The sequence below is a fragment of the Lethenteron reissneri genome, chromosome 59 (genome assembly GCF_015708825.2).
Source record: "Lethenteron reissneri isolate LAM-NWPU_2019-01 chromosome 59, ASM1570882v1, whole genome shotgun sequence".
In the NCBI taxonomy this organism is placed as follows: Eukaryota; Metazoa; Chordata; class Hyperoartia; order Petromyzontiformes; family Petromyzontidae; genus Lethenteron; species Lethenteron reissneri.
The window spans coordinates 5,686,394-5,712,202 of record NC_083837.1 but is presented as its reverse complement, the minus strand read 5'-3'; the positions used below and the strand labels follow the sequence as shown (position 1 = coordinate 5,712,202).

The 25,809-nt window shown below is 45.7% G+C and overlaps 1 protein-coding gene across 2 annotated transcripts in view; it reads left to right on the top strand.

Annotated features, from left to right (window-relative positions):
• LOC133357687 (polycystin-1-like protein 2) overlaps positions 1 to 25,809 on the top strand; it is a 107,423-nt gene that overhangs the window by 28,967 nt on the left and 52,647 nt on the right. For both annotated transcript variants that reach the window (XM_061575780.1, XM_061575779.1), the window contains exons 10-19: positions 437 to 994; positions 1,493 to 1,650; positions 1,775 to 1,945; positions 3,762 to 4,039; positions 9,654 to 9,824; positions 11,030 to 11,161; positions 15,224 to 15,314; positions 16,510 to 16,610; positions 22,359 to 22,601; positions 23,606 to 24,074. In XM_061575780.1, the coding sequence (XP_061431764.1) occupies positions 437 to 994; positions 1,493 to 1,650; positions 1,775 to 1,945; positions 3,762 to 4,039; positions 9,654 to 9,824; positions 11,030 to 11,161; positions 15,224 to 15,314; positions 16,510 to 16,610; positions 22,359 to 22,601; positions 23,606 to 24,074 (2,372 nt within the window). The remainder of the gene's footprint in view (positions 1 to 436; positions 995 to 1,492; positions 1,651 to 1,774; positions 1,946 to 3,761; positions 4,040 to 9,653; positions 9,825 to 11,029; positions 11,162 to 15,223; positions 15,315 to 16,509; positions 16,611 to 22,358; positions 22,602 to 23,605; positions 24,075 to 25,809) is intronic.

The following is a 25,809-nucleotide window of genomic DNA, read 5'->3' as shown; positions in this document are numbered from 1 at the left end:
TTGTTTGCACCAGGCACACAGGAAGCGGACATATACAGGCCACGATAAGACCATGGGGCATGGATGATAGCCCTGCTCAGGAGGGAGCGCCTCAGTCTGCAGGGTTCAGAATGCTATGGCGGTCTTTATGCCTCCAGATTTTCGGCAACCCTTAAACCTATTCACTTTTTTCTAGGATAACTTAATGCTAAAGTTTTGTTCATATTGTATCATTTTCACGGGAATTATAATACTCTCCACAGCAGAAAGACGGATGGACACAGCTAAGGCATGATCTGAACCTGAGATGGAATGCAGTAAAAGGAAGCGCAAAGTGTTACCCTGTTGAAGTTGTATTTACCTTAGCTTGTTTTTCAGATCTAACATCTTTAAGAGGTTGATTCTTTTTCTGGTTTGCATTGATTGCAAATAAAATTAGCATCTGCTTTTGTTTTAGGAACATTTTTTCTTGGAACATCAAGAACGCTGTGACCAATCAGTCGTACAACTCCCCAGTAAACATCGGTGGATACTACCAATTTGCGCCGGGCTACTTCAAGCCAGGCCTCTACTCCATCTCAGTAACTGGGACTTTGGACCTAGAATTCATCGTCAACCAGTCGGCCACCATCTATGTCCGCTCCATCCCAACTCCACTCAAATTGACCATCGTGGGTGGCACGACACGCACGCTCGGCGACCAGAGCAACGCCGTGTTTGACGCGACCACCGAGAGCTCTGACCCGGACGACCCCTCGGCTGGAAGCGCGGGGATCTCCTTCAACTGGACTTGCCAGGTGACCGCAGCTGCTCCTGCTGTTGCTGCCGCTTGTGATGGAGGTGTTGTGGGCAGCGCAGCAACTGCTGCTGGTGGGGTTTTCACCGTTGCCCGGCAGCTGCTGACGGTGGGCAGCAACGTCACGGTGACAGCGACGGCAAAGAAGGGAGACCGCACAGCGAATTACACGCAGATCGGCACCGTGGTCAGCGGCACTGCATTACTCATTACCATCAGGTTTGTTAATGATGCACTCCTACTTCTTTACATTCGCACATCTGAGCTGAGTCAGTGCGGGGCCCTCATAGTAATGGCGGTTACCATCAGGTTTCTTAACGATGCACTTGTACTCCTTTTTCCATTCGCACATCCAAGCTGAGTCAGTGTGGGGCCCTCATCGTAATGGAGGTGTCTCCGAGCCAAGCCAAATCCAAACTGTGAAAATCTGACCTCACAAGACATCTGGATTTTACTTAGGGCCAAGAAGGGCCAGGAGCAGGGTTAAATCAATTTCATCAGAGGTGGCAACTCAACTCTTTGTGTTTGGTCTGTAGCTCCCTACAATACAACAGAAGAAGAAGCTGCAAGTTGTGGAAATCAGACCATGTTTATGATTGTTACAATTCAGTAGAATTACCAAAGACTCCAATAGCCAAAATAAAGAATGTTATTGAAGCGTCAGGGGGAGAATCGTTCCAACCTACCTTCGTATCTGTGTGTGTGTGTGTTTGATAGGTGTATCAGCAACTGCGATGAGTTTCTCAGCAGCCAGGACGATTGGGCACTAAAGGTCGAGTGTCTCGACTGTGCCAGTCTGGATGGCGTGTCTCTCGCTTGGTCCATGTTTAAAGATGGAGTGTTGGTGCCATCATTCAGTAGCCTCACCAAGTCCGGTAGCAAGCGGGACACCACATTTACTTCTCCAGCATCCACAGTTTGGCTGATAACTCACTTATAATATATGCCCAGTTATCTGTTTAACTTGCCTTCTCTATATGTCCCACTGTTGTTCTGCAGGCATCACATCGGATGGGCTGGTCGTGATGAATGGGGTTCTGCAGCCCGGATCGGCCTACATTGTGGTGGTTAAAGCCTCAGATCCAAATAATTCCCCGAGTGAGACACGTTTGACAGGCAGAACCAAATTACCTCCGTATAATGGCACGTGTGCATCTAATAACAACACGGGTGAGATGTTACAACGCTTTGTGGCTACCATATCTATCGACAACCAGGTGAAATACCACTTCCTGTTAGAGAAGACAGTTCTGCAGATAGACTTACGGAATTGAATGTGATAGGAAAGTGCCAATGAAACTGAAAGAAAATCTGTGTATGTATTGTTTCTAAGCACAGAGCCTATATGTTCAGTATGGCATGTGGCCAACGACAAACAGCACGATTGAATGTATCATAGATCAAAATTAACGCGATCCTTGAATTGAGGAGAACTTGGGAAAAGAGACGACAATGGCAGAGAATACCAAAGGTTACCAGTGTGAAGGGAGGAGCAGGAATAGCAATGTTGTGACCTGAAGTGTGGTAGTTGAACACAAGGTGGAAGAGACAAAACAGTCAAATCAGGTATACTGAGTCCTCTACATGGGTGGACTAATCAATGAGCGAAGTTCATAGGAACAGTAACCATGGTAGTAATGATAGAAGAGCGATAAGGAGATGAGCGAGTGACTGGAGTGAATCAGTAAGTGTTTGGATCATCAATGAAGCCGACCGCATTGCGTTGAATTATGACGAGTGCAGTCAGGGTGACAAGCATTTTCCAACTTCAGCTGCACATGTAGAGCAGTGATACAAGATACAGTCAATCATATTATATGGTGCACAGACGTGGCCACTACAGAAGAAATACGAGTGTTTTGAAAAGACAAATATGACAATCATCAGGTGGGTTTTGTAAATATTGCTAAGGAAAAGGAGGAGTAATGCATAGGTTAGCCTAAGTGGGATTTATTAACATTTTTGAGAAGATATGATACCATCGGTGCAGAGCAGAGGGAGCCTGAGGGTGAGAGGATGCGGTGGAAGCAAAAGGCGACATTGGATGTGAGTGGAAGAGAGGCACAACATAGAAGCTCATGGAGAGAGAAAATCCGAGCAGTGAAAATTATTTGACATACACTTGCTTGTTTATGTTGGTCGAGTATTCGCGATTTTTCCAGCAAATAGTTTTTTGTATTATTATATATTTGCTTTATTGCTGTACTTGATTTGATTTTTTTGCCATTTTGGTGGCCCTGGTCACTCTTGCAAATGAGACTCATCCTGGTCTCGTGGCTTCTGACTTGGTTACACGAAATGAATTTGACTTGACCTGAGGTAATAATGGCATCTTCTGACTTAGAAGAAGATGGACGGTACCACCACGGAGGGGACAGAGGTGGAAATATACTTGAGGGTAAATGGGGGATAGCAAACATCCCTGTCGCGGGGATGTAATCTTGTGGTCGTGATGCGTTCAATGAAGCCACCATCCCCCCGGCTACAGCTCGCCTCCACACAAAATGCGGACAATGTTTCTGTCCGCCCCCCCCCCCCCGCCTCATGCTGGAGAGTTAGACATCTCCCTGACCGGTAATATGGTAGTGCTACCTTTGATTTTATTTGCTCAAGTCGAACTCTTCCCAAATGTCATCAGAACTCGGTAGCTAAGCCGACAGGGGTGACACCATCCATCGCCTTCCCTTCCTAAGCTTTTAATGCTGGTTTTGTGTCACATATTTTGGGTAACTCATTAATCCAAGTGGTCGGTTTCCTTTTTGGCCCCTCGTGGCAACACAATGTTAACTGCAATGTTACATATCATCTTTGATCCAATGACCTCTTGTAACAGACAGATGGATGGACGGATGGACGGTAATAGCTTTTGCATTAATATTTTCACCCTTCGTTAGAAAGCGTTTAAATAGAGATGCACAACACATATTGAATGCTTTGATTTATACATATATAGTATATAGGAATAATTATCATTCTCTTGCGGCAGGCATTTCTGGCGTGACGTTGTTCCAGATTGAGTGCAATTACTGGCTGGACGATGAAGGGAGGGGGGTTAGGAACGAGTCTGTGGACAAAGGAATTGTCTTTACGTACATCTACTCAGCTCTCGTGGGAGACCTCACTTACACGCTAAAGACCACCAAGCTGGCGGTCCCACCACCATTCCTCTTGCCAGCCGGGGACCCCACCAACGGAGACCTCCTGAAGATGACCGTGTCCATCTGCAATGACTGGGAGTGCACGCCGTTCTCCTTCGATTTGCACGTAAGGATGAGAACTCTGGAAGCCACTCAATTTTACAAACTTTTGGTCTCGCTTTAAAGCTACCAAAGGTCGTGTTTTTTTCGGGGACAGTCCCAGGTTCAGAGAGGCTATTCCAATGTCCTGACAACGCATCAGCGAAAATCGGGTTTTTGTTCCCAATGACACATTTTCTCCGCTCATACTCAACTCTTGATATTGAATAGTGGGCGGGGCTGCCTGAGCAGTGGGCGGGGTTGCCTGAGCAGTGGGCAGTGCCAATGCGAAGTAGTCGGGGCCGATGTCAGCGAGGAGGTCAATCTCTGTTTGGACGGTGATCGTGATTGAGTGAGTGGACGGGACTATCAAAGTGTCCTCGTTGAATCTTCCAGAAACTTGCTATTTGGATATATTACATCCAAATTGTACTGTATTGTTGCAATCCATCGACAATTTTTATTGTATCGTTTTGTACTTTGCCGTACCACACAAATATTACTTTGAAACATGGAAGCAGCATAAGCCTGCCATAAGTATTTTAATCATTGTGACTTTCATACATGTGTATTGAGCGACTTTCAATACACGTCGTGTAGAGGGCTTCTTATTTATTCTCACACAGGGCACAACACAGGCCGATACATATATACGTCTCCTCTCACTTGGTACAACACTGGGTTATATATATAAATATACGTGTCTACTTTAGCTACGCACAGCCGACCTCTCTACATAGTCCCATCGCCTACATCCAACCACACAGCTGACTGACTAGTGTGACGATGACAGCGATGGGAGCCGTAAAGAGGATCTTCCATGCGGCTGGACGACAGAGAGAGATAACGGTGAGCAGCGACACAGCCAGGACCCGGGACCCCGCAACAACCCTGAACCTGCGGTTCCATCCCCCTTATATACCTATCGCGTGGCCAGGCCCCGCCTCTGGCCACGCCCCCTTCCAGAACCTTCGACCAGGTTCCCGGAGCTTCCCGAATAACCCCACCTTTTAGCTTTAACCCAGATACGCCCCCCTTATGATTAGTTGTAACATAACCTTGCCCATACTCGTGATTACTCTTCCAGGCCGACAGGTGGCACCCTGTCATTACATATGCAGATAACATAAGGCTGCCATAAGTTTTTAATGATTGCGACTTTAAAATCTCCAACACTCAGTTTCAAGTTGAGTTTGTCTAACCAGGTAAGAAATCAAACGACCAGGATGAGTTTCATTTGCAGGAGTGACCTGGAGCATTGGTCTGCCGGTTAGAGGTGGTGATTGTTATGTATAGTCCCAATTGAGTTATTTTATTATGCACTTACTGTGAGATACGCAATCAATAATTAAATAGGCTATTAAAATAATGAAGTCACATTCGCATCATGCTATAAATTACTCTGAACATCATTCTGTGCATCACTAAATTGGTACATTTCTATTAATATACGACTCTCAATATAGATGTCGTTATAACGTAAATATTTGAGTTTAAATGAGCAACGATAATCACGATGCGACTATATTATTCAAAATGGACAAAATGATTATCGTTGATATTACGTCATTCCATATGTGATGGTATAACAAATATGATTGTTAATCGTTCAGAGCTTAAACAATTGAGCGTTGGAAAGGGCACAACGTTCTTGAAATACACAACCTCCAGCGCTAGCCACCTGGAGCTACGCGTCGCGCAGCGTGGCTTCTTGAGACGCCTGCCTCCCTCGGACTTCTTCATCTGATTTTGTGTCTCTTTCATTCCGTGTTTGTCTCTTTAATTCCGTTTGTGTCTATTTCATTCCGTGTGCATGTCTATTTCATTCCGTCTGTGTATCCATTGAATTACATGTGTCTGTATTTCATTCCGTGTTTGTCTCTCTCTCTTACTCTGTTTTGTCTCCCGTGTTTTCTTTCATCTCTGTTTGTATCTTGATTTTACTTCACTCCTTGTTGGTCTAATCGGAGAGCATCAACATACCTGGACAGTGAGCATAGTGGCAGCACACAGGACTAATCATTTTCTTTTGGTATTACTATTGATCGAATAACGATTAACTGGGTGGGATTCTTTAAACTACTGATAATTTACGTGTAATTTGGCGCCACGAACTCACCAACGCTGGCGCGATGTTTTGTGCCGGGTTCATGCAGCAGGGCTTTGACATACAGTAGTTGGGTCACTTGCACAGATGCAGTTGTTACACCTCTCAACCATCACAACAGATGCTGAGTCCTGAGTTAGATCCCAAGCAGCCGCTGTTAATCATAACCAGGCATTCAAGTGGATAGATTCTGTTCATCTCATCATGGCCATTAGCCCCAAAATTAATTACAAATTGTGGTCTTGGTTCACTTAGCCCAGGCATGTCCAAAGTCCGGCCCGCGGGCCAAACACGGCCCGCGGTCAGATTAAAATGTGTTATTTATGGCTCGCTAACTCTGTCAGAATAAATAAATCATAAAACTGTAAAGGTGTAATTCCTCCTTTCACCACACGGTGGCAGCACCATTCTAATGCTATCTGGCTCTGCATCCGTGCCGCGAACCCTTCTCAAATCATTTCTGCCATGGCGACTGCAAATAAGTATAACCCGTAAAAACAAAGTTTTTCACTATAAATCCTTTATATGCGTGGCAGCGAATTTAATATAAAGGATTTAAAAATATATTCGCCTGTGGAGGACGCGGGGATCGATCCCTCGACCTTTGGCATGGGAAGCGAGGGCGCTACCAACTGCGCTACTCCGCCACGGCCTGTGGCGGGGTTACGCTCTGGGCTCTTATACTGTGACGTTCAGCCAAAGCGATGAATTAGTTCTATTTGAATATATGTAAAATATTTTTTTTTTGCCTAAAAAGTCTAAAATTTTGGGAATTTTTTTTCACGAACATCAATTGTCTGGCACAACGAGTCTGTGTGGAAAATGTCAGCTCGATTGGATCACGGGAAGTGGGTTAAAAAACGAGCGAAAGATTTGCACGGTCCTAAGCAAGCAAGCAAGCACGCAAGCAAGCAAGTAAGCACGCAAGCACGCAAGCAAGCAAGCAAGCGAACTTAATATAAAGGATTTAAAAAAAGAGAAAAGTTGACAGTGAGGGCCGCCGCTTTCAGGAGCGGTGGGAATTACAATACTTCTTCACTGAAAATCGAGGCAATTGTGTTTGTCTAATTTGTAAAGAGACGGTTGCCTTATTTAAGGATTTCAACGTAAAGAGACACTACGAGACTAAACATGCTACAACATACGACAAGCTAACAGGGAGTGACCGCGCTGAAAGAGTGAAGCAACTCCAAGCTGCTCTGGCATCGCAACAGCGATTCTTCACGCGGGCCTGTGAGTCAAAGGAAAACATCACCAAAGCCAGCTACGAAGTGGCCATGTTAATAGCTAAACATGGCAAACCTTTTACTGAAGGTGCATTTATCAAAGACTGTGTCATGAAAATGGTGGAGAACATTTGCCCCGAGAAGAAGCAAGAATTTATGAATGTTTGCCTGGCAAGCAACACTGTGGCATGGAGAGTTGAGGACATATCGTCAGATATTCAGAGACAACTAGGGGACAGGGGAGTGGCTTTTGATTATTTCTCATCAGCCTGCGATGAAAGCACTGATGCATCTGACACTGCACAACTACTTATTTTTTTAAAGAGGAGTTGATGACAACAGGAACGTAACAGAGGAGCTACTTGACCTCAAAAGCCTTAAAGGGCAAACCAGAGGAACAGATGTATTGGTTTCTGTTTGTGAAGCTGTTGATGATATGAAACTACCATGGAGTAAAGTTTCTGGGATAATTACCGATGGTGCGCCTGCCATGGCTGGTGAGCGAAGTGGATTGTCCACACTGATCTGCAATAAAGTCAGTGAAGAAGCAGGTAACGCTATTAAACTTCACTGTATCATTCACCAGCAGGCTCTCTGCGCCAAACATCTCAAATTTGACGATGTTATGAAACCAGTGGCAAAGGCAATCAATTCTATTCGCTCTAAAGCTCTATACCACCGACAGTTTCAGCAGTTCTTGTGTGACATCCAGGCTGAATACGGTGACGTAATATATCACAACGATGTGAGGTCGCTAAGTCGGGGGTCTGCATTGCAGCGATTTTTCTCTCTCAAAGAGGAAATTGGACATTTTTTGGGTGAGAAGGGACAACCAATGGAAGAACTGTCCGATCCTGTATGGCTGGCAAATCAGGCTTTTTTGGTTGACATAACGAAGCATCTGAATGCGCTGAATGTTAATCTTCAAGGAAAAGATGCAGTGGTGAGCCAGCTATACGCTCACATCAAGGCCTTTGGAACCAAACTGCAACTTTTCCAAAGACACTTGTCCCAAACAGAGCCCTGCACCGCGCACTTCCCAGCTTTGAAAGAGGTCATTGACAGTTTTCCACAGGACAACATCGGTGCGCAAATGAAGAGTTATGCAACAGCTATCGCATCTCTTTTTGTGGAATTTAACAAACGCTTTCGGGACTTTGCAGTTATTGAAAAGGACATGTTGCTTTTCTATTTTCCCTTCTCCGTGGACCCTGATGATGCTCCTCCACAGCTGCAGCTGGAGCTCATTGAGCTGCAGTGTGACGATGAGTGCCGTGGAAAACACCAGCAGTGTTCTCTTGTTGACTTGTACCGGCAGCTGGACAAAAGCAGGTTTCCAGAAATTCGGTCATTCGCTAAGAAAATGCTGAGCTTATTCGGCTCCACATATTTGTGTGAGCAAACAAGAACCGATTGAGGTCAAGGATGAGTGACTCCCACTTGTGTGACATTTTACGCATCTCAACCACTGCCCTCAAGCCAGACCTGGTCTCTTTACTGAAATCTAGATCTCAGTATCATCCTTCTCATTAGTGTCAGCAAGTTATCTGTTCCTTGATCAATCCGAAATTGAGTGTTTTGAATGGTAACATCTGTCACTATTAACAGTGAAAAGCCTAAAGCACACTAATGCACTTGGACTTATGGCACTTGTTTTATTAAACTCTTGAATAAGATTTGGTTATAACTGTTGATGTTATGTACCTGTAGATGTGACACAAACTATTGCTTTCTGAAAGATAGTGTAAAAGACAAGGGCAAAATTCACTTGTTTTAAAGTTTAATGATAACAGACCACTTTGCATTACTTATAACTCCTGTTTAAAATGTTCATGAGGCAAAGATATTTAACTCACGGAAATTTAAGGTATTCTATACAGTTTGTTCAATGTTATCTGACTGAATGAAAGACAGAATTGTGTTTTTAGAGTTGTTCACGTCTGCCTGAGTGGCTTATATTTGGTTACATTGTCATTTGAAAAATAAAGGTAATTGTGACAATGAAAATTGTTTTATAACAGTGTGTGTTTTCACGTAACTTTTATGGTTAAAAAAATGTCAGAAGGAACTGTTGGCCCCCGGGCATCTTCGCTTTATCAAATTTGGCCCTCTTTGCAAACAGTTTGGACACCCCTGACTTAGCCCAATCCAGTGCTCAAGAGTGAGGACATTTATATATTTGATGAGTAGTAATGGAGCTCTGTTGGCTAAAATGTGCGACCATATTTACAATATAAAGCAGTCATTCGTCTTGTTAAACGTTGCATTTGTAATACAGATAATTAATTTGTGTTTCTTACGTTTTCTAGGTGCGGAAACCTGCAGTTAGTGATTTGCAGAATTCATTGAGCAGCTTTGTATCCCCAAATGGAATGTTGTCATACTTGATACAATCTTCTGATACGAACCAAGCCGTTTTGATGATCCAGGTATATTCCAGCCTCCTCAGCGGCATTACCGATCGCAACACCACTGCTGCGGTGAGTTCCCCCGACGCGACGCTTTGCAAATCCGTTTTGCTGTCACTTAATTCCCAAGTCAGACAAATAGTTGGCGGAAAAATACTGGGTTCGGTGACATTACTAATTTTATAATTACTGACATCATGGGACGCGTCACACTGAGAATGGCTTGGTGGGGGTTTCCAACCTTCGAAAGGGAAGGCTGTAAGGGCGGCCACCAATTTTTAAGGGGCGCATGTGACCGACCACCAAAACATTAGCTGATTACGATTAGTCAATTAATAAGCCGATTATCGCCGATCTTGTTTTATATAAAGAGAATGGTGAGAGCTGTGAGATAACTAAAAATGGCAGTATATTTACAAATGCAGCACGGCAGCCGGTCCTACGATGCTGTGCACGGTGGGCGCCCATCCAAGGACTATCCAGGCTCAAAGCCGCTTAGCTTCTGGGATCTGATGAGATGTCGGGGTCCTTCCCGGATGATGTGGACATAGGTAATCAAACTCGCATACTTTGTATCAAGGTCGAAAGTATAATATATATTGGGAAACATCCCCCCCAATATTCAAATATGCTCAAAATGTCCCCCCCAATATATTGCTATAAAATAGATTTCTGTTCATATGATTGTGGTTATGGTTGTACTTTATTAACCCTTAATTTCTGCCATTACATACAATGAAACAAGAAAAGGTCAAAAAGAAAAAACAGAAATGTAATAAAATAGACATTGTAAAAAATAAAGAAAAAGTCCATCCTATATGTTAGTAAAAAATATATATATTTTAGGCAGGAAATGGCAGGAAATTAGTTTTAAAATTTAGATTTATTTTTTTTCTTCTGGGGGGGGGGACCCCCAGACCCCCTGGAAGATTTGGTCCCCCCCAATGTTGACTCCATGGCTACGACCTTGCTTTGTATTCAAATTGCAATTTCTCGCGTGTGTAAGAAGTAGTTGCCGTGACAATTAAGATTTTGCAAGAATCTACAGCATTTAATGTTGATCACTATTGGCGATAGCGTATGGCGGGATAAAGTGTGGCCATTTTCACCTCTTCCAAGACATTTGGCCAGCTTTGGAAGAGTAGGTCAAATACCCTCCAGAGGGGCTCTATAGAGAACAATCGATTGCATGACTGCTCCTCAATGTAACGATGTTTAAAGTGGTTGCGTGTGTTTCCAATAGTTTACCGTAATGCCGCTCCCTGTTTCCTCCTCAGGTCACGTCATCGTTACTGATGGGCCTGACTAATAGCAGCGCGCAGCTGTACAAACCGGGTGACGTTCAGCAGTACATTGAAACCCTGGATACGCTGGTGTCAGATCACTCAATAATAACAGAAGACCTGCAGGTGAGCAGTGCCTGCAGGCTGCCTAAGCCTGTCAAGCAAGTGATGTTGCAGTGTTTCAATAATTTGCAACGATGTCTTGCATCCATCATAGCCAGTCTGGCGGCTCACCGGGAGAGCCTTGCAGTCAGTAAGTCACGAGTTAAAATCGTGGTTGGGGTTCACTCAGCCCATCATCCCTCCAGTTTCGATCAAATGAGTAAACACTTTTCGGGGAAGTCAACAGTGGTTTGCCCTGTTAATAAACCAGCTCTGCCATAGGTATGTGGAATTTCCACCCAAGGCTCAGGGCTGTAAACTAGAGATGAGCACTGCCTTAATGCTCATTTAAGCAGGAAGTCGCCTTTAATGTTGAGATTATACAAAAAGTATATCAATGTATTTTTTTTAAATCATGTCACAAGATTAAGAAATGTGGAATTCTTGTAAATAGCAGTACATCGCCCCATGTTGTATGCATGTTTAACTTATTTTGCACCGTACGTAGCCAGCCGTGCGGGGAAGGTCAACAAACAATGTTAGAGAACTGCCCACAGAAAAGGATATAATGGAAAAACTGCTGAGCATAATTGGATTACGATCTCGCAAGGAAATAAATCGTGAAAATAACTATATATCTAAATCAGCCCAATCCTCCCATAAATCACGTGATTTGTGTGTGGCCACCCCCACTATGAATCCCTCCTCTCTCCCTACCACCGGCTCCTTTGAAAACATATTCTGCTCCTCCGTGCAGCTCACTTATGCTGGTTTCTTCCTTCTCCCTCTTCGCTCTACCCCTCTCACCATCTCCCTCTCATCCCTGACATCTTGGCCTCGTCATTCCTTCTTCCCCTTCTGCCCTTTCAGCCCGGCGTTCCTCTATTCCTGCTGAAAAATGTGAGCGGTGTCCTCTTTGTCTTGGGGGCTTCTGTCCCGGCGTCCCTTCCCACTCATCTTGCCCTCCTGTATGCCGCGCAATTGCACAACTGACTGTACTTCCCTCACCATGGTGAGCCCCGGGACACATCCCACCCCAATATTCAAATATGCTCAAAATGTCCCGCCCAATATATTGCTATAAAAAATATTGCTATGCTATGTAAATAAAAACAACTATTTGCTCAACCTTGGCCACAATATCTGGACTTGTCTTCATATAAATGAATGTATAGATTTCTGTTCATATGGTTGTGGTTATGGTAGTACTTTATTAATCCCTAACCTCTGCCATTACATACAATGAAACAAGAAATGGTAAAAAAGTAAAAACAGAGCAATGTAATACAATACACTATTAGACATTGTAAATCATAAATAAAAAGTCCATCCCATGTGTTCGTGAATTTTTTTTTTATATTTTAGCGCAGGAAATGAGTTATCAAAATTAAATATTTTTCTGGGTTGGGACCCCCAGACACCCTGGAAGATTTAGTCCCCCCCAATGTTGACTCCATGGCTACGACCTTGGTAAAACTAATGTCTCATCTTCTATCTTCCCGAAATATACCTCAAGTCCCACAAAGATGTGTAGAATGGCATGCTTGGTCCACAGGTGGAGTGCGCTCGTGGCCACACTGCTCGCTGTTCGTTCGCAGTGTTGTCTGTGCATCATGCTCGATCCACAGCTAGAGTGTGTCACGGCTCTCGAATCAGCACGCTGCCAGTCAGCCGTTAGCTGCCGCACCACACGCTTGCAGGTTGTTTGCACGCCAGGCTCGATCTGCAGCTGGAGCATGCTGTGGCCATGCGAGTCCAGCACTCTGCCTGTCAACAGCTTTGGGAGTGGCTTGGTTTGCGAGCACCCTTGGTCGCTCACCCTTAAAGATCCCCCGCTGTGCACCAGCCTGCACGTGTCCACACATTCCCGGCCTCTCCACAACTTTCATGCAATGTCAGTCACTGGGCTCAACCAACGGAACCTTTTCCAGCCTATAGCTTGGACAATCTTTCATGAACACTCGAAATGCTGTATAACTCAAGTCTCCGCTTAACTTCTCACACCTCTTATCTTATCAAAGTATAATATGAACATTCCTTTGAACACGCGCCTGAGATTATCACAACTCTTAGCTTAGTACAGTACAATTTATTGAAGTCCTTGACTCTGTGACTCAAAATATAAAGAAAATATAAAACACTTGGCTACTCTTAGCGACTCAGAGCATTTGCCTCTGCAACGCTCCAACGTATTACGAGGGCCAAACCCCGAGGTTTGCCCCTGCAAGACTAACGAATATGATTTTTTTTGTATACTGTTATATAGACATTTCTAGCTTATTTAATTAATTCCCAAAGACAAATGAAACGCCCAAAGGTCTTCCCACTTTCACGCCCTTCGAGCATTCATCCGTTCAGTCTTAGTTGACCTTTTGTTGCGGCTCCGCAGACATCCTGGCACCTGATGTCATCAACGCCATCCTCCCTTCTTTCGGAGGTCATCCCCAGACTTGTGTGGACAGACCCACTTAATTGCCCCTTGGTGTGGTGTTTATGTAGTACATGTGTTGAAGTATGAAACGGCCTTGATTACCCCCCTCAGCCTTAAAATTAACACCTGCTGCAGCATGCAATGATAGGCACTGGGGAGACAAAGGTGGTCGGGCACGGCTTTGGTTGTACCACTTGAATGCATTGTGTTTGTCTTGTAGAATTGACAAATTAGAATATGTAAAAAAAATATCTATTGTTGTCCTGAATGAGCCTTAGGTTCAAGGCTTCAACACGAGCTTCCATAATTCTATTATCAAATTTAACATGCTTATCCCAGACCTCATGGAAATTATGTACGGATAAGAGTGATTGCAAAAAGCCGGAACCTGACTAGACTAAACTTAAACTAAACAATAATAAACTGGAGCCTGTCTAAACTAAACCTGAACTAGACAATAATAAACCAGAACCTGTTTTGACTAAATTTGAACGATACAATAATACACTCGGACCTGCAAAACTAAGCTTGGACCTCCCTAGACCAAGCTTGACCTTGACGAGACTCATACTATGGTCAACACAAAATCCATAATTTAAATTACCATAAAAATGTATTAGTGAAGTTAAACGTTTTAGATCCATATTTACTCCTGGAAGCAAATCGTGTCTTGAAAGTGGTGCTAAATGAGTGTGATCATTTGTTTGTGGTTGCTATGTATTATTCCACTGATAGTTTATTGTTTACACAGAAAAACAAAGTTATCATGTGGCACCCCTCGAGGTGTGTAATTTTACGTGTGAATGTTGTCCGTGACAATAACAGCATCACTGTTGGACTTAAGATACATGTTAGGTAAAAAATATCTAAAATATTTTTTAAGAAACCATGTAAATAACCAATTCCATGGGTTTTCATGGTTGTTCTGTATACCCAGCAAACATGCTGACGTTGGGCCGATATTCAAGAATTCAACACGAGCTTCCATAATTCTATTATCAAATTGGCCCAGCGTCAGCATATTTGCTAGAAAGCACTCCGATAATCTGTTCTCGCGTTATTTAACTGAATATGCTCAGAAGCTCCCAGCACGTGAAGTGAAACCTTGTACATTGTGCTAAATATGTGCCACAACCAGAAAACACGTCAGTGGGCCATTGAAATAACTACTGGAGGGACACAGCTTAAACACACATACACGGTACACTTAGTGCATGCAGATCAGAATTAATCTGATTATATGAAGAGGGAAAGAAGAAAAGAATCGAGAGACATCTTCACTTGGTGTGCAGGAGTAAGGTAGATCGTAGTGGGGTGGAACAATGCATCAATTAATCGATCACTGATTATTCTTGAGTTCACGATACACACGTAAAAATGATTTTCCCATAACCTGTGCAGCTACTGCAGCTTCAACGTCAAATAAAGGAACAGATTATTTACTTGAATCGTGCCCTTGATTTACAGTAATTAATTGAACCATAGATCATAGCTGAAGATTGTGAATAACAGCAATATCTCCGATTCATATTGGAGGCAATTACGAGTTAAGAGTCCTAAAAACGCCTTTATGGTTCCATTGAAATGTGTTTCTTGAATAAACTTGATTTGGCGCTTTCGTGACTGCAGAGTGTTTCTTAAATGTTTTGCTTCAGGGTGCAGCCATTCAGAGCATGGGGGCAGCTTCAAAAGCCCTGGCAGCCTGCGGACAAGAGAAGTCACCCCAGGTCATAAAAGCTGCGCAAGGTATTTACGTATTACAAAACTCCTCTCATCCGTTTTGATATTGGAGGGTACTCGTATTATGGATCCTATAATCCCCTACGGGGTTACCCCCAAAAATGTTCCACTTCTCCGATAATAGGATACATTTGTTCTAGATTTGAAGCTTTCGTGACTGCAAGGATTCATACTCTTAGGTTTTTTTCGGTAAAGTCACGTAGGTAAAAAATTAAATTAAAATTAATAAAAGTAACTATAGAAATAAAATAAAATAATAAATCACCGTAGGAGCAAGCGCTGTTAGTGAGCACCTATAAAGGCCGGCACGACACACGAGGTGGTGGGTGGCCAGCACCACACCCGGCCGCCACCACACCCGGCAGCCTTTATCTCCCGTGTAACGATGTTTACACACTGCACCAGGTACTATTTTTTACGCTGAGTCAACCTAGAGGAGGCCCTGGGCCGATTCAAATAATCGTCACTGGTGTTGGCCATGAGCGGAAATCAAGCTCAGATCGTCGGGTTCATAGCGCAGCACGATAACGACAACACTACTGCTCCTCATACACACAGCAATATACACTCACAGGCAACAACAACCGCCATTCGCCACGAACTGGTGGTGATGTTACCACAGCACATGTGCATTTTGAGGTCACGTGAAGTGTTGAAGGCTCGCTGGCAGGAGGCCACCAGACAGACGCATGGGAGAGACTCACAAACACACGGAGAAAGAGATGCGGAGAAAGAGAGATACACATAGACACGGAGACACCCTTTGGTGTAAGTGGTCTTGGCAGGATGCGCCATGGCCAGAAGGGATGATGGATGGTCAAGGATAATAACAGAGTGACAGCCAGGGGATTTGATGCGTCAAGAGGACTTGCATCGAGGAGATGGAGCCATGAAATCAGCTCATGTGGAGCTGCTGAATGGATTGTTGCATTAAGTCCAAGGTCATTAAAGGTGGGTAGCAGCTTGTGGTGGGCATTGCTGCTAGAGCACTGCGCTCGAAACTGAGCGACACGAGTTTGATTCCCGGTCACAGCTAACATAAGTGGCGATTATCTGAAATAATCCTGGGATTTCCCTAAGTCGCCTTCGCCTTAAAAGAAGTATCTGATGCAGTGTGTAAACATCAACACAAAATCTCATGGAATGTAAAGTGTCTTGGTGTAAGGCTCATGGATTAACCGATGCTATTTTGTGTTTTAAGCTCTGACGTCAGTTGCTTCAAACGTCTTGGAATCGATGGCCCTCAGCTTCGCCACTGCCTCTACGAATGATACAAAGGCCAACGAAGCCCGCGTTGCCCAGGTGCGGTAGCAACTATGGTTTGTACAACGTGGTGATGCCTCGGTACATCGTACGATCGATAACCTCTTTGTCATACTTGATAAAATATTGTCATATCGTGGATATCCTTTCTCGTTTTATTTTTTACTATATGCTTAGAACTCATAACAAAGTTCACAGTGGTAATTAAAATACAAAATATACTAGCTGTACTACCCGGCTTCGCCCGGGACTTGTATCCACCATGCCCGGCCGCCTTTGTCTCCCCAGTGGCGATGTTAATACGCCACACCAGTTACTCCTTTTGAGGCTGAGTCCCTCCCTCACCACTCTCCCTCCCTCACCACTCTCCCTCCCTCACCACTCTCCCTCCCTCACCACTCTCCCTCCCTCACCACTCTCCCTCCCTCACCACTCTCCCTCCCTCACCACTCTCCCTCCCTCACCACTCTCCCTCCCTCACCACTCTCCCTACCTCACCACTCTCCCTCCCTCACCACTCTCCCTCCCTCCCTCACCACTCTCCCTCCCTCACCACTCTCCCTCCCTCACCACTCTGTAGAGGACAAGAAACTTTGATGAATTTACCTCAGAGTCGCGTGGTGGGTGTCGAGGCCTAGCACCGTGCAGAGCCTCCGGCCTCGCCTAAATTGGCCACCCGGCTGAGGCTGGGTACGGGTGGCGTTCCCCCCCCCCCCCCCGTGCTACAATAATACTGTCTAATCGCTATCATTTTATAATCTACCGACCCTATAATAGTAATTGCACACATTGTGGTGGGGGGGGAGTGAAGAGGACGTGAAACTTTGATGAATTTACCTCAGAGTCGCGTGTTAATGCGTGCGCTTATTTTTAACGGGAATTAAAAATGGCGTCCACCCCGCGGCGAAGGCGTCGCTACCCGTTGCCAGGGGCAACCGCCGTCCAATGAAAGCGGCGAAGGCGTCGCTACCCATTGCCAGGGGCAACTGCCATCCAATGAAACTGCGTATGGTCCGGCGACCCACAGACAGACAGACAGATTCGCGATTTTATATATATATAGACTAGCTGTACTACCCGGCTTCGCCCGGGACTTGTATCCACCACGCCCGGCCGCCTTTGTCTCCCCAGTGGCGATGTTAATACGCCACACCAGTTACTTGTTTTGAGGCTGAGTCCCTCCCTCACCACTCTCCCTCCCTCACCACTCTCCTTCCCTCAGCACTCTCCCTCCCTCACCACTCTCCCTCCCTCACCACTCTCCCTCCCTCACCACTCTCCCTCCCTCACCACTCTCCCTCCCTCACCACTCTCCCTCCCTCACCACTCTCCCTCCCTCACCACTCTCCCTCCCTCACCACTTTCCCTCCCTCACCACTCTCCCTCCCTCACCACTCTCCCTCCCTCACCACTCTCCCTCCCTCACCACTCTCCCTCCCTCACCACTCTCCCTCCCTCACCACTCTCCCTCCCTCACCCCTCTCCCTCCCTCACCACTCTCCCTCCCTCACCACTCTCCCTCCCTCACCACTCTCCCTCCCTCACCACTCTCCCTCCCTCACCACTCTCCCTCCCTCACCACTCTCCCTCCCTCACCACTTTCCCTCCCTCACCACTCTCCCTCCCTCACCACTCTCCCTCCCTCACCACTCTCCCTCCCTCACCACTCTCCCTCCCTCACCACTCTCCCTCCCTCACCACTCTCCCTCCCTCACCACTCTCCCTCCCTCACCACTCTCCCTCCCTCACCACTCTCCCTTCCTCACCACTCTGTAGAGGATGTGAAACTTTGATGAATTTACCTCAGAGTCGCGTGGTGGGTGTCGAGGCCTAGCACCGTGCAGAGCCTCCGGCCTCGCCTAAATTGCCCACCCGGCTGAGGCTGGGTACGGGTGCCGTCCCCCCCCCCCCCCTCAGCGCTACAATAATACTGTCTAATCGCTATAATTGTATAATCTACCGACCCTATAATAGTAATTGCACACATTGTGGTGGGGGGGGGAGTGAAGAGGACGTGAAACTTTGATGAATTTACCTCAGAGCCGCGTGTTAATGCGTGCGTCTATTTTTAACGGGAATTAAAAATGGCGTCCACCCCGCGGCGAAGGCGTCGCTACCCGTTGCCAGGGGCAACCGCCGTCCAATGAAAGCGGCGAAGGCGTCGCTACCCGTTGCCAGGGGCAACCGCCGTCCAATGAAACTGCGTATGGTCCGGCGACACACAGACAGACAGACAGATTCGCGATTTTATATATATATAGATTACCCATTAAATGGTTTGTAAAGTGTTTGTCCAGGTAAATTGACAGCATGGTGGTCATGTTTCGCCATAGTTTTCTGACAGCATGTGCTGTATCAGCGCTGTAGATTGTAACACTGCAATGTTTATGCTATTTAGAATGAGAAAACTATTGAATAAATACTGAGCAATCCTTTTCGTATTTTAAGCTTATCAAAGTTCAATTAACGAGAAGAGAGATATTTCAAATACAGTTGTGGGAAATTCGTATTGTGATAACCGTCGAACTTAACATTTAAAATCGTAACTTATCACATTGGGGAAAACTGAAATTGCAGCAGCCCTAATTGTTGGTCTAGCAGTACTGCCCTAATTTGGCCAAGCAGCAGAGCTCTCGTTCCCTAGAGAGAAATTGCACGTACTGACCGGGCTCAACTCGGCCCTCATTTGTCAAGATCGGAAACTTTGCAAGATCAGCAAGTCAGCACTGCCTATGAACAAATCGCACGCAGTGCACCAAATCTTGTCAAATCAAGCAAGATAAACAGGGTTGAGCCTGAGTTGTGCTTGGATAGGTGGCCACCATGCATAAGCAGGTTCCTACAGTCTGCTGGTGCTGCTGTGGGGCTGTGTGGTGAGCAACAGAGGGCATTGCAGCAACATTCATTGTTGTATTGTACGTATACTGTATGCTCCCACATCTGCATTAACGTGATATGTTCTCCACCTCAAACCAACACTGGCCAGCATGGTGGGGTGAGGTCCTATATCCGTCCACAATATCGTGGTGTGAGTAGGCCCTAGTCCAGCAGTGGATTGACAAACGAGCTGCAGGTGTGCATTTCAGTTGTACAGATATGAATCAGAACATAGCAAAGGAGATAGGTGGCGCACAAGTGGCACATGAAGGCAATGTTCTCACTTGTAGAATAGTGGGCATGTCAATGGGCCCCTTTTTTCCAGTATCAAGATGATGAAAAAAAGTGTCCCGTAGATATATCTTCTCGACCAGAGATATCAATGCTTTGATATTTGCATGGTCTTTGTACTGTTCACCATTTAGTGTTCTGTTACATTTTTACTTAAAACTTTCGTGACTGCAGGAATTAATATTCTTTGGTTCTTTCGGTAAAGTCACGTAGATAGAATAAATAATAAAGTGAATAAGAATATCACGACATTCCGATCGCAACACAAGCGGTCGTCATCAGGAAAAGGGGTTAGCCTCTAAAGGCACACTGTTTATAAAGGTTTTGAGATGGGCGTAGCCAAAGTGTATCAGCAGCACCAGCAATGCCAATGAAGCAGCACCAGTATTGCCAATGCAGCAGCAATGCCAATGCAGCCAGAAAATCACTGCACCCCGCTCTACACACCAAACTGCTGATGGTTGAGGTTGATTGACAAGAAAAGACAAGTCAAGTCATGACCCAAAGTGGTTGATAACATCTTTCCAATGATTGCTGAGTTTATAACAATCCTCTCGGTTGAAATTGTGTCTGGATATGTGGATGGCTTCATTAACGAATCTTTGTTGATAGCCAATAGGCTTGCAAAGTAACATCGTCTTAGAGAAATCAGTTTCGTGTAAGCCAGCCGCATTTAAATAATGATCAGCCACGGCAGAAGTATTGGTCCGACCATGTTTCAAATCTGCCTTATGTTCACGGTCCAAGACATGTCCCTTAGTTTCCCCAATGTAACTGCTGCCGCAGATACAGCTTAGTTTGTAGATGCCGGGATATTGCATATCAGGTATCTTGTCTTTCACAGATGGGATCAGATAAAGAATTTTATGTACTGTGTTAAATCAGACCTGGATCTTGTGTTTGTTCATGATTTTGAAAATATTTTTTGTTTCGCCTGCTTTGTATGGCAGGGTGATGGTTTTGATTGGATCCTCAGATGGCTCCTTTCTCACGGTTGGGGTGATGGCTCCTTTCTCATGGTTGGGGTGATGGCTTTTCCGATTGTGTAGTCAGAATATCAATTCGCCTTGAGAGCTTGGTGTACGTGTTTGAGTTCACTGGTTAGGTGTTCATGGTCGGAGATACATTGAGCTCTATGGTGTAGTGTTTTGATGAGGGGGTTCTTCTAGTATGGATGGTGGTGGGAATCAGGTTTTAGGTAGGCGTCAGTATGGGTTACTTTCCTGTAGACAGAATAGCTCATTGAGCCATCTGTTCTCTTTTTAATTAGGACATCCAAGAAAGGTAGCATGCCTTTCTTTTTTACCTCCATGGAGAATTTAATGGTTGGGTGTATGGAATTGATGTGGTTGAGGAATTGGTTTAAAGCCGGTCGGCCATGTTGCCAGATGACAAACGTATTATCCACGTACCTCTTCCACAAGGACGGGCGTAGAGTGGTGCCTGGATGGCATCTGTTTCAAATATTTCCATGAAAATATTGGCTCCAACCACAGATAAGGGAGAACCCATTGGGGTGCCTTCAGTTTGTTTGTAGAATGTTCCATTCCAGGTGAAGTATATATTGGTGAGGCAGTTTCTCACCAGGGCCGGTACATCAGCATTCAATTCTTGTTGGGCCAAATCTTCTTGATTGCAATGGTATCGGGCACAGGAGCTTTGGTAAACAAAGAAACGACATCGAAACTGACGAGTAATCACCGGGGGACAATGAGATGTATTTAATTGACGATACCAGGTGAGCTGAATTAAGTACCGAAGAAGTAGTCTTACCAGTGAATGACTGTAAAGCTCACACGAAATTGATTTCTCTAAGACGATGGTACTTTGCAAGCCTACTGGCTATCAACAAAGATTCGTTCATGAAACCATCCATAGATACAGACACAGACAGAATTTCAACCGAGAGGATGGTTATATATAATTAGTGTTCTGTTTTTTAAACAAGGCCATAAAGGAGACTGTCTCTGGTGTAGGCCAGTTTCAACAACAATGTATACATAATGAAAACATTTTTGTTTGCATGTTTTTCCATAAGCATGTGTAGTTAATGCAGACTTGATGCCTTGTGATAGGTGTCCATTTAGTGTATGAACACCCTAACACCTCCTGTACCCTTTACGGAAATGGTAAAGCATATTCTTATTCATCATTGGGCATGTCAGTGCATCGATGACACAGTGGTGAGCTGACTGGGCGAATGAAATTGGCGACCTGAGTTAAATTTTTACCGATGGCTAACATCAGTGCCAAGCAATATCTGAACTGGTCCTAGGTGTCCCCTTTACCAACCCAAAATGATCAGTGTGGTGACATTTTTTTATCATTTAACCCCCATAACCAACACGGCATGGGGAGGCCTTCATCCAGCAGTGAATTGACGAATAGTTGATCAGTATGGGTTCTTGTCGGAAGTGGGCCACCAGGATAGGTTTCAGATATCACCCGTCGCTGACGTTATCCCTGGCCCGGAATCAAACTGAGGTCGCCGGGGTTCATATAACGCACACCTCTCTACACGTATTTCAGATTCTGATAGATAACTCACAGGACATCCCCATGACCGCACTCACACGTGGCCTGACAAGATATCCCTATGACTGTGACTCCCATTCCCAGGCCAGAAACGGGTTTTACGGCACCTATAGCAACATGATGACGTACAGCAGCGTCGTGAACAGCAAGGAAGTTCCGGCTGGCAAACCCATCATGGCTCACACGCCCACGCTCACGGTGCTCACAAACACGTTGCCCGCCAAAACCAACAGCAGCGTGGGGCTAAATACAGACTATGGCCAGCTCAGCCTGGGCACTGCAAAGCCAAACATCACTGCCAAATCTATGAAAGCCCTCGCTCTCCAGGTATGGCATTTTTTGTCGTCAATACGCAATTCTTTTTGTGCTTTTACCTTGTTGTTTTGCCACAAGTTTATGCCGGTTGTGCTGTCGGCGTCCATCTCATAAGGGGCCGTCCATAAATTACGTCACGCACATAGGGGGGGGAGGTCAGACATTTGTGACGATGTGTGACGAGGGGGGGGGGTTTGAGAAATGTGACATCACATCAAAATGCGCAACTTTAAATAAATAGAGACAACACGTTCTACTTAATTAAATATACTTTTTGATAAACCTTTTCCCCTACAACATCAGAGTGCAGCGGTACATTAAATACGCACTACAATGACAATAGTTTAAAGCGATTTTAAGCAGGTTTTATATATTTGGGGGGGGGGGGGCAGAGCTTTGTGATGTAATATTTGAGGGGGGGTCTGACTTTTTGTGACGCCGTGTGACGAGGGGAGGGGGGGTCAAAAATCGGCCAAAATCGCGTGACGTCGTTTATGGACGGCCCCTAAGACAAAGTGTCCATTCAAACCTCGTGGCACGGTGTGCTCTCCGAGCTAGAGAATAGCCCACAGAAGCAGATGCCACTTCGACACCCCTGTGATTTGGCAGAGTGGCTGGGAAAGTACTGCCCGCTATGTTGCAGACAATAAATACAGAAGGATAATGTCATAAGTGCTATATGATAGTAATGACTGGTGGACATGGAAAGCTGCAACCGATAATCAGCTTTTGCAATGCATTGAATAATAATTGTTATAATTTAGTGCATGTGTTTGCGCTGAGCCAGACTGCAGCTTTATTATTTGCAGCATGTGGTGGTGTTGTCCTCAGACACCGCTATCCTTGGTTAGCGGACACAGTCTTCAACAATACGCATCATCGTCTGTCTTGCACCATGGCTAGAATTTGGGTTGTCGCGTAAGCCCTACATGTGTAAGGCTTGCTGCACAAACAGGCCTTGAAATTATTCAATAAAATGTATGTGGCAATTGGTGATGTGTGCTTCGTCATTACAGATCATGGCGTTCCGCAAGAGCCCATTCATCTGGAACCAAACGACTTCTGTCAGCAGCTCTGTGATCGGCTTCCAAACACACCTCGATAACAACACGATCAGCTTGAACTCCATGAGGGTCTCCCTGATAAATTACGCAGCTCCTACCAATGAGCAGGTCCTCAACTTCATGCAAGATCCCACAGACTCTTCGAAGGTGAGCTTTGTCAAGTTTCAGGTGACGTCCTTGGGGGCGATGGTGTTCCTCAAGGTCTTCCTGAATGAAAACGTCACCACCCCCGTAGAGGTGTACGTCCGATATGGCGCTATCCCACAACAGGACCCTGTAAGCGATGACTTCTACTTCCGGATCGATCCGTCACTCTCTGCAAACAGCAGCATGGAAAAGATCAATGGCTCTGCGCACAGCTTCAGCATGCTAGGCAACGTCACGAAGATAGGTGACTACTACTTGACCTTCAAATACCAAGGTGAGACCATTCACTTAGCAATCTCTCAGATCCCAACTTAGAAAATTCCCGTGAACCGTGTTCCCCAAAACACCCTTTGCCTAAACCAAAAGGAGCTGCGTATTAAGGTGGTTAGCATACTGCACGATCGGCCCAAAAACCTGAGTTCGACTCCTGGCCATGGTTAATATCATTGGCATTATTATAATTACTACGACAGTAAAGGCTGTGGGGCGACCCGATATAATGGGCAGCACAAGGCAGTGCAGCGAAATTTCTATTGTTGCTTTAACGTCTCCGCTCCCCACCTTGACAACCCCATAAGACCAGCATGGTGAAGTATGGCCATTGTTAAGAGAATGTAGCCAACCGGTTAGTGGTCTAAAACAACAAACTGACCACACATTCAGTTATTTTAAGCTGGTGGTATGTGTTGCACACTCGAGATGAAGGAACGTGGGCAGATGCTCCAAATCGAGGGCAAGCACATTTATTTATTGTGGTTCATATGAATCTTGGGAAGAACAGCACCGTCACTCTGTAAAATGCAACAGCGCGTGTTACACGCAGCAAACCTTCATTAACCATGTGGCTGGTTTACACGTGCGGTTATTCATTAACCCTGCCTCTTAAACCCAATTCTACTGCTGATAAACCATCTTTGTCTTTGACAATCACATTTGCACATCACTATTCGAATATTACTTTATTCCTAAGCTGTATGTCTATCTATACCATCCACTTCTAGCGGTATCTTACACCCATTATATGTACTGTATGTGTACAGTATACGTGTAATGCGGGCGCAAATGGCGGGGCGGATATGACGATCCGAGAGGGAGGAGTCAGGGTGACGTGGGGGAGAAGTTATAGCGGGGAGACAGGAAGCTATCTGGGCAGTCGGGGGAGTGAAGGGTGGTGAACACGTTGGGTGGTCGCCGTGCCTCAGCCTGGTGGCTGAGGGGCTCATGACGGCGCCAGCCAGCGGGGTGGAAGAGAGAGTGGAGGATTGAGGTAGGAAGTGGCGAGATAGCCACAGAGGCCACGAAGGGCTGAGGTAGGAAATGGCGAGATAGCCACAGAGGCCACGAAGGGCTGAGGTAGGAAATGGCGAGATAGCCATAGAGGCCACGAAGGGCTGACATTGGGAGGTGGCAAGATCGCCACGCACGGAGGAACAGGGAGCAGAGATGGAGCTGCTGGGGGAGCAGCCAGAGGGCTGTACCAAGAGCCTGCAGCGGAGCTGCAGGAGCGTGGAAGGCTACGGGAGCGAAGGCAGATGTGGGGCTGCCAGGGAGAGAGTCTCAGGAGGAGTGCCGTGTGGGAAGGAGAACGCGAACCCCAAATAAAGGACACGGAGTCAGAGAGAAGTGTCTGAGTCCTTTTATTACACTGGAGTCAGAAGTGAAACGGCATCTCAAAACAACTGAGAGAAAGAAGAAAAAAAAGAATATTCCTGCTACATCATCCGACGACGACGACCTTCCTCAGACGGTGGACCTGCCTGCGATGGAAGAGGAGATCCGTTCTGGAACGAGTACGGGTCCGGGTGAGCAAGGTGTCGCCGCGTCGGTGGACCTGTCTGTGCCGGAGGACGCCAACTTACGATGGAGACAGATGGCGATGCAGATGGGGACCTTGAAAATCGTGCTGGCGCAACTGTGTGAGTTCACCACGCCGAGGACGACGTCGGGGAGGCCCGGTGGTGATCCGCAGGCCTCTGCCTTTCCTGCGCTGCCAGCGCCATTGCCACGTG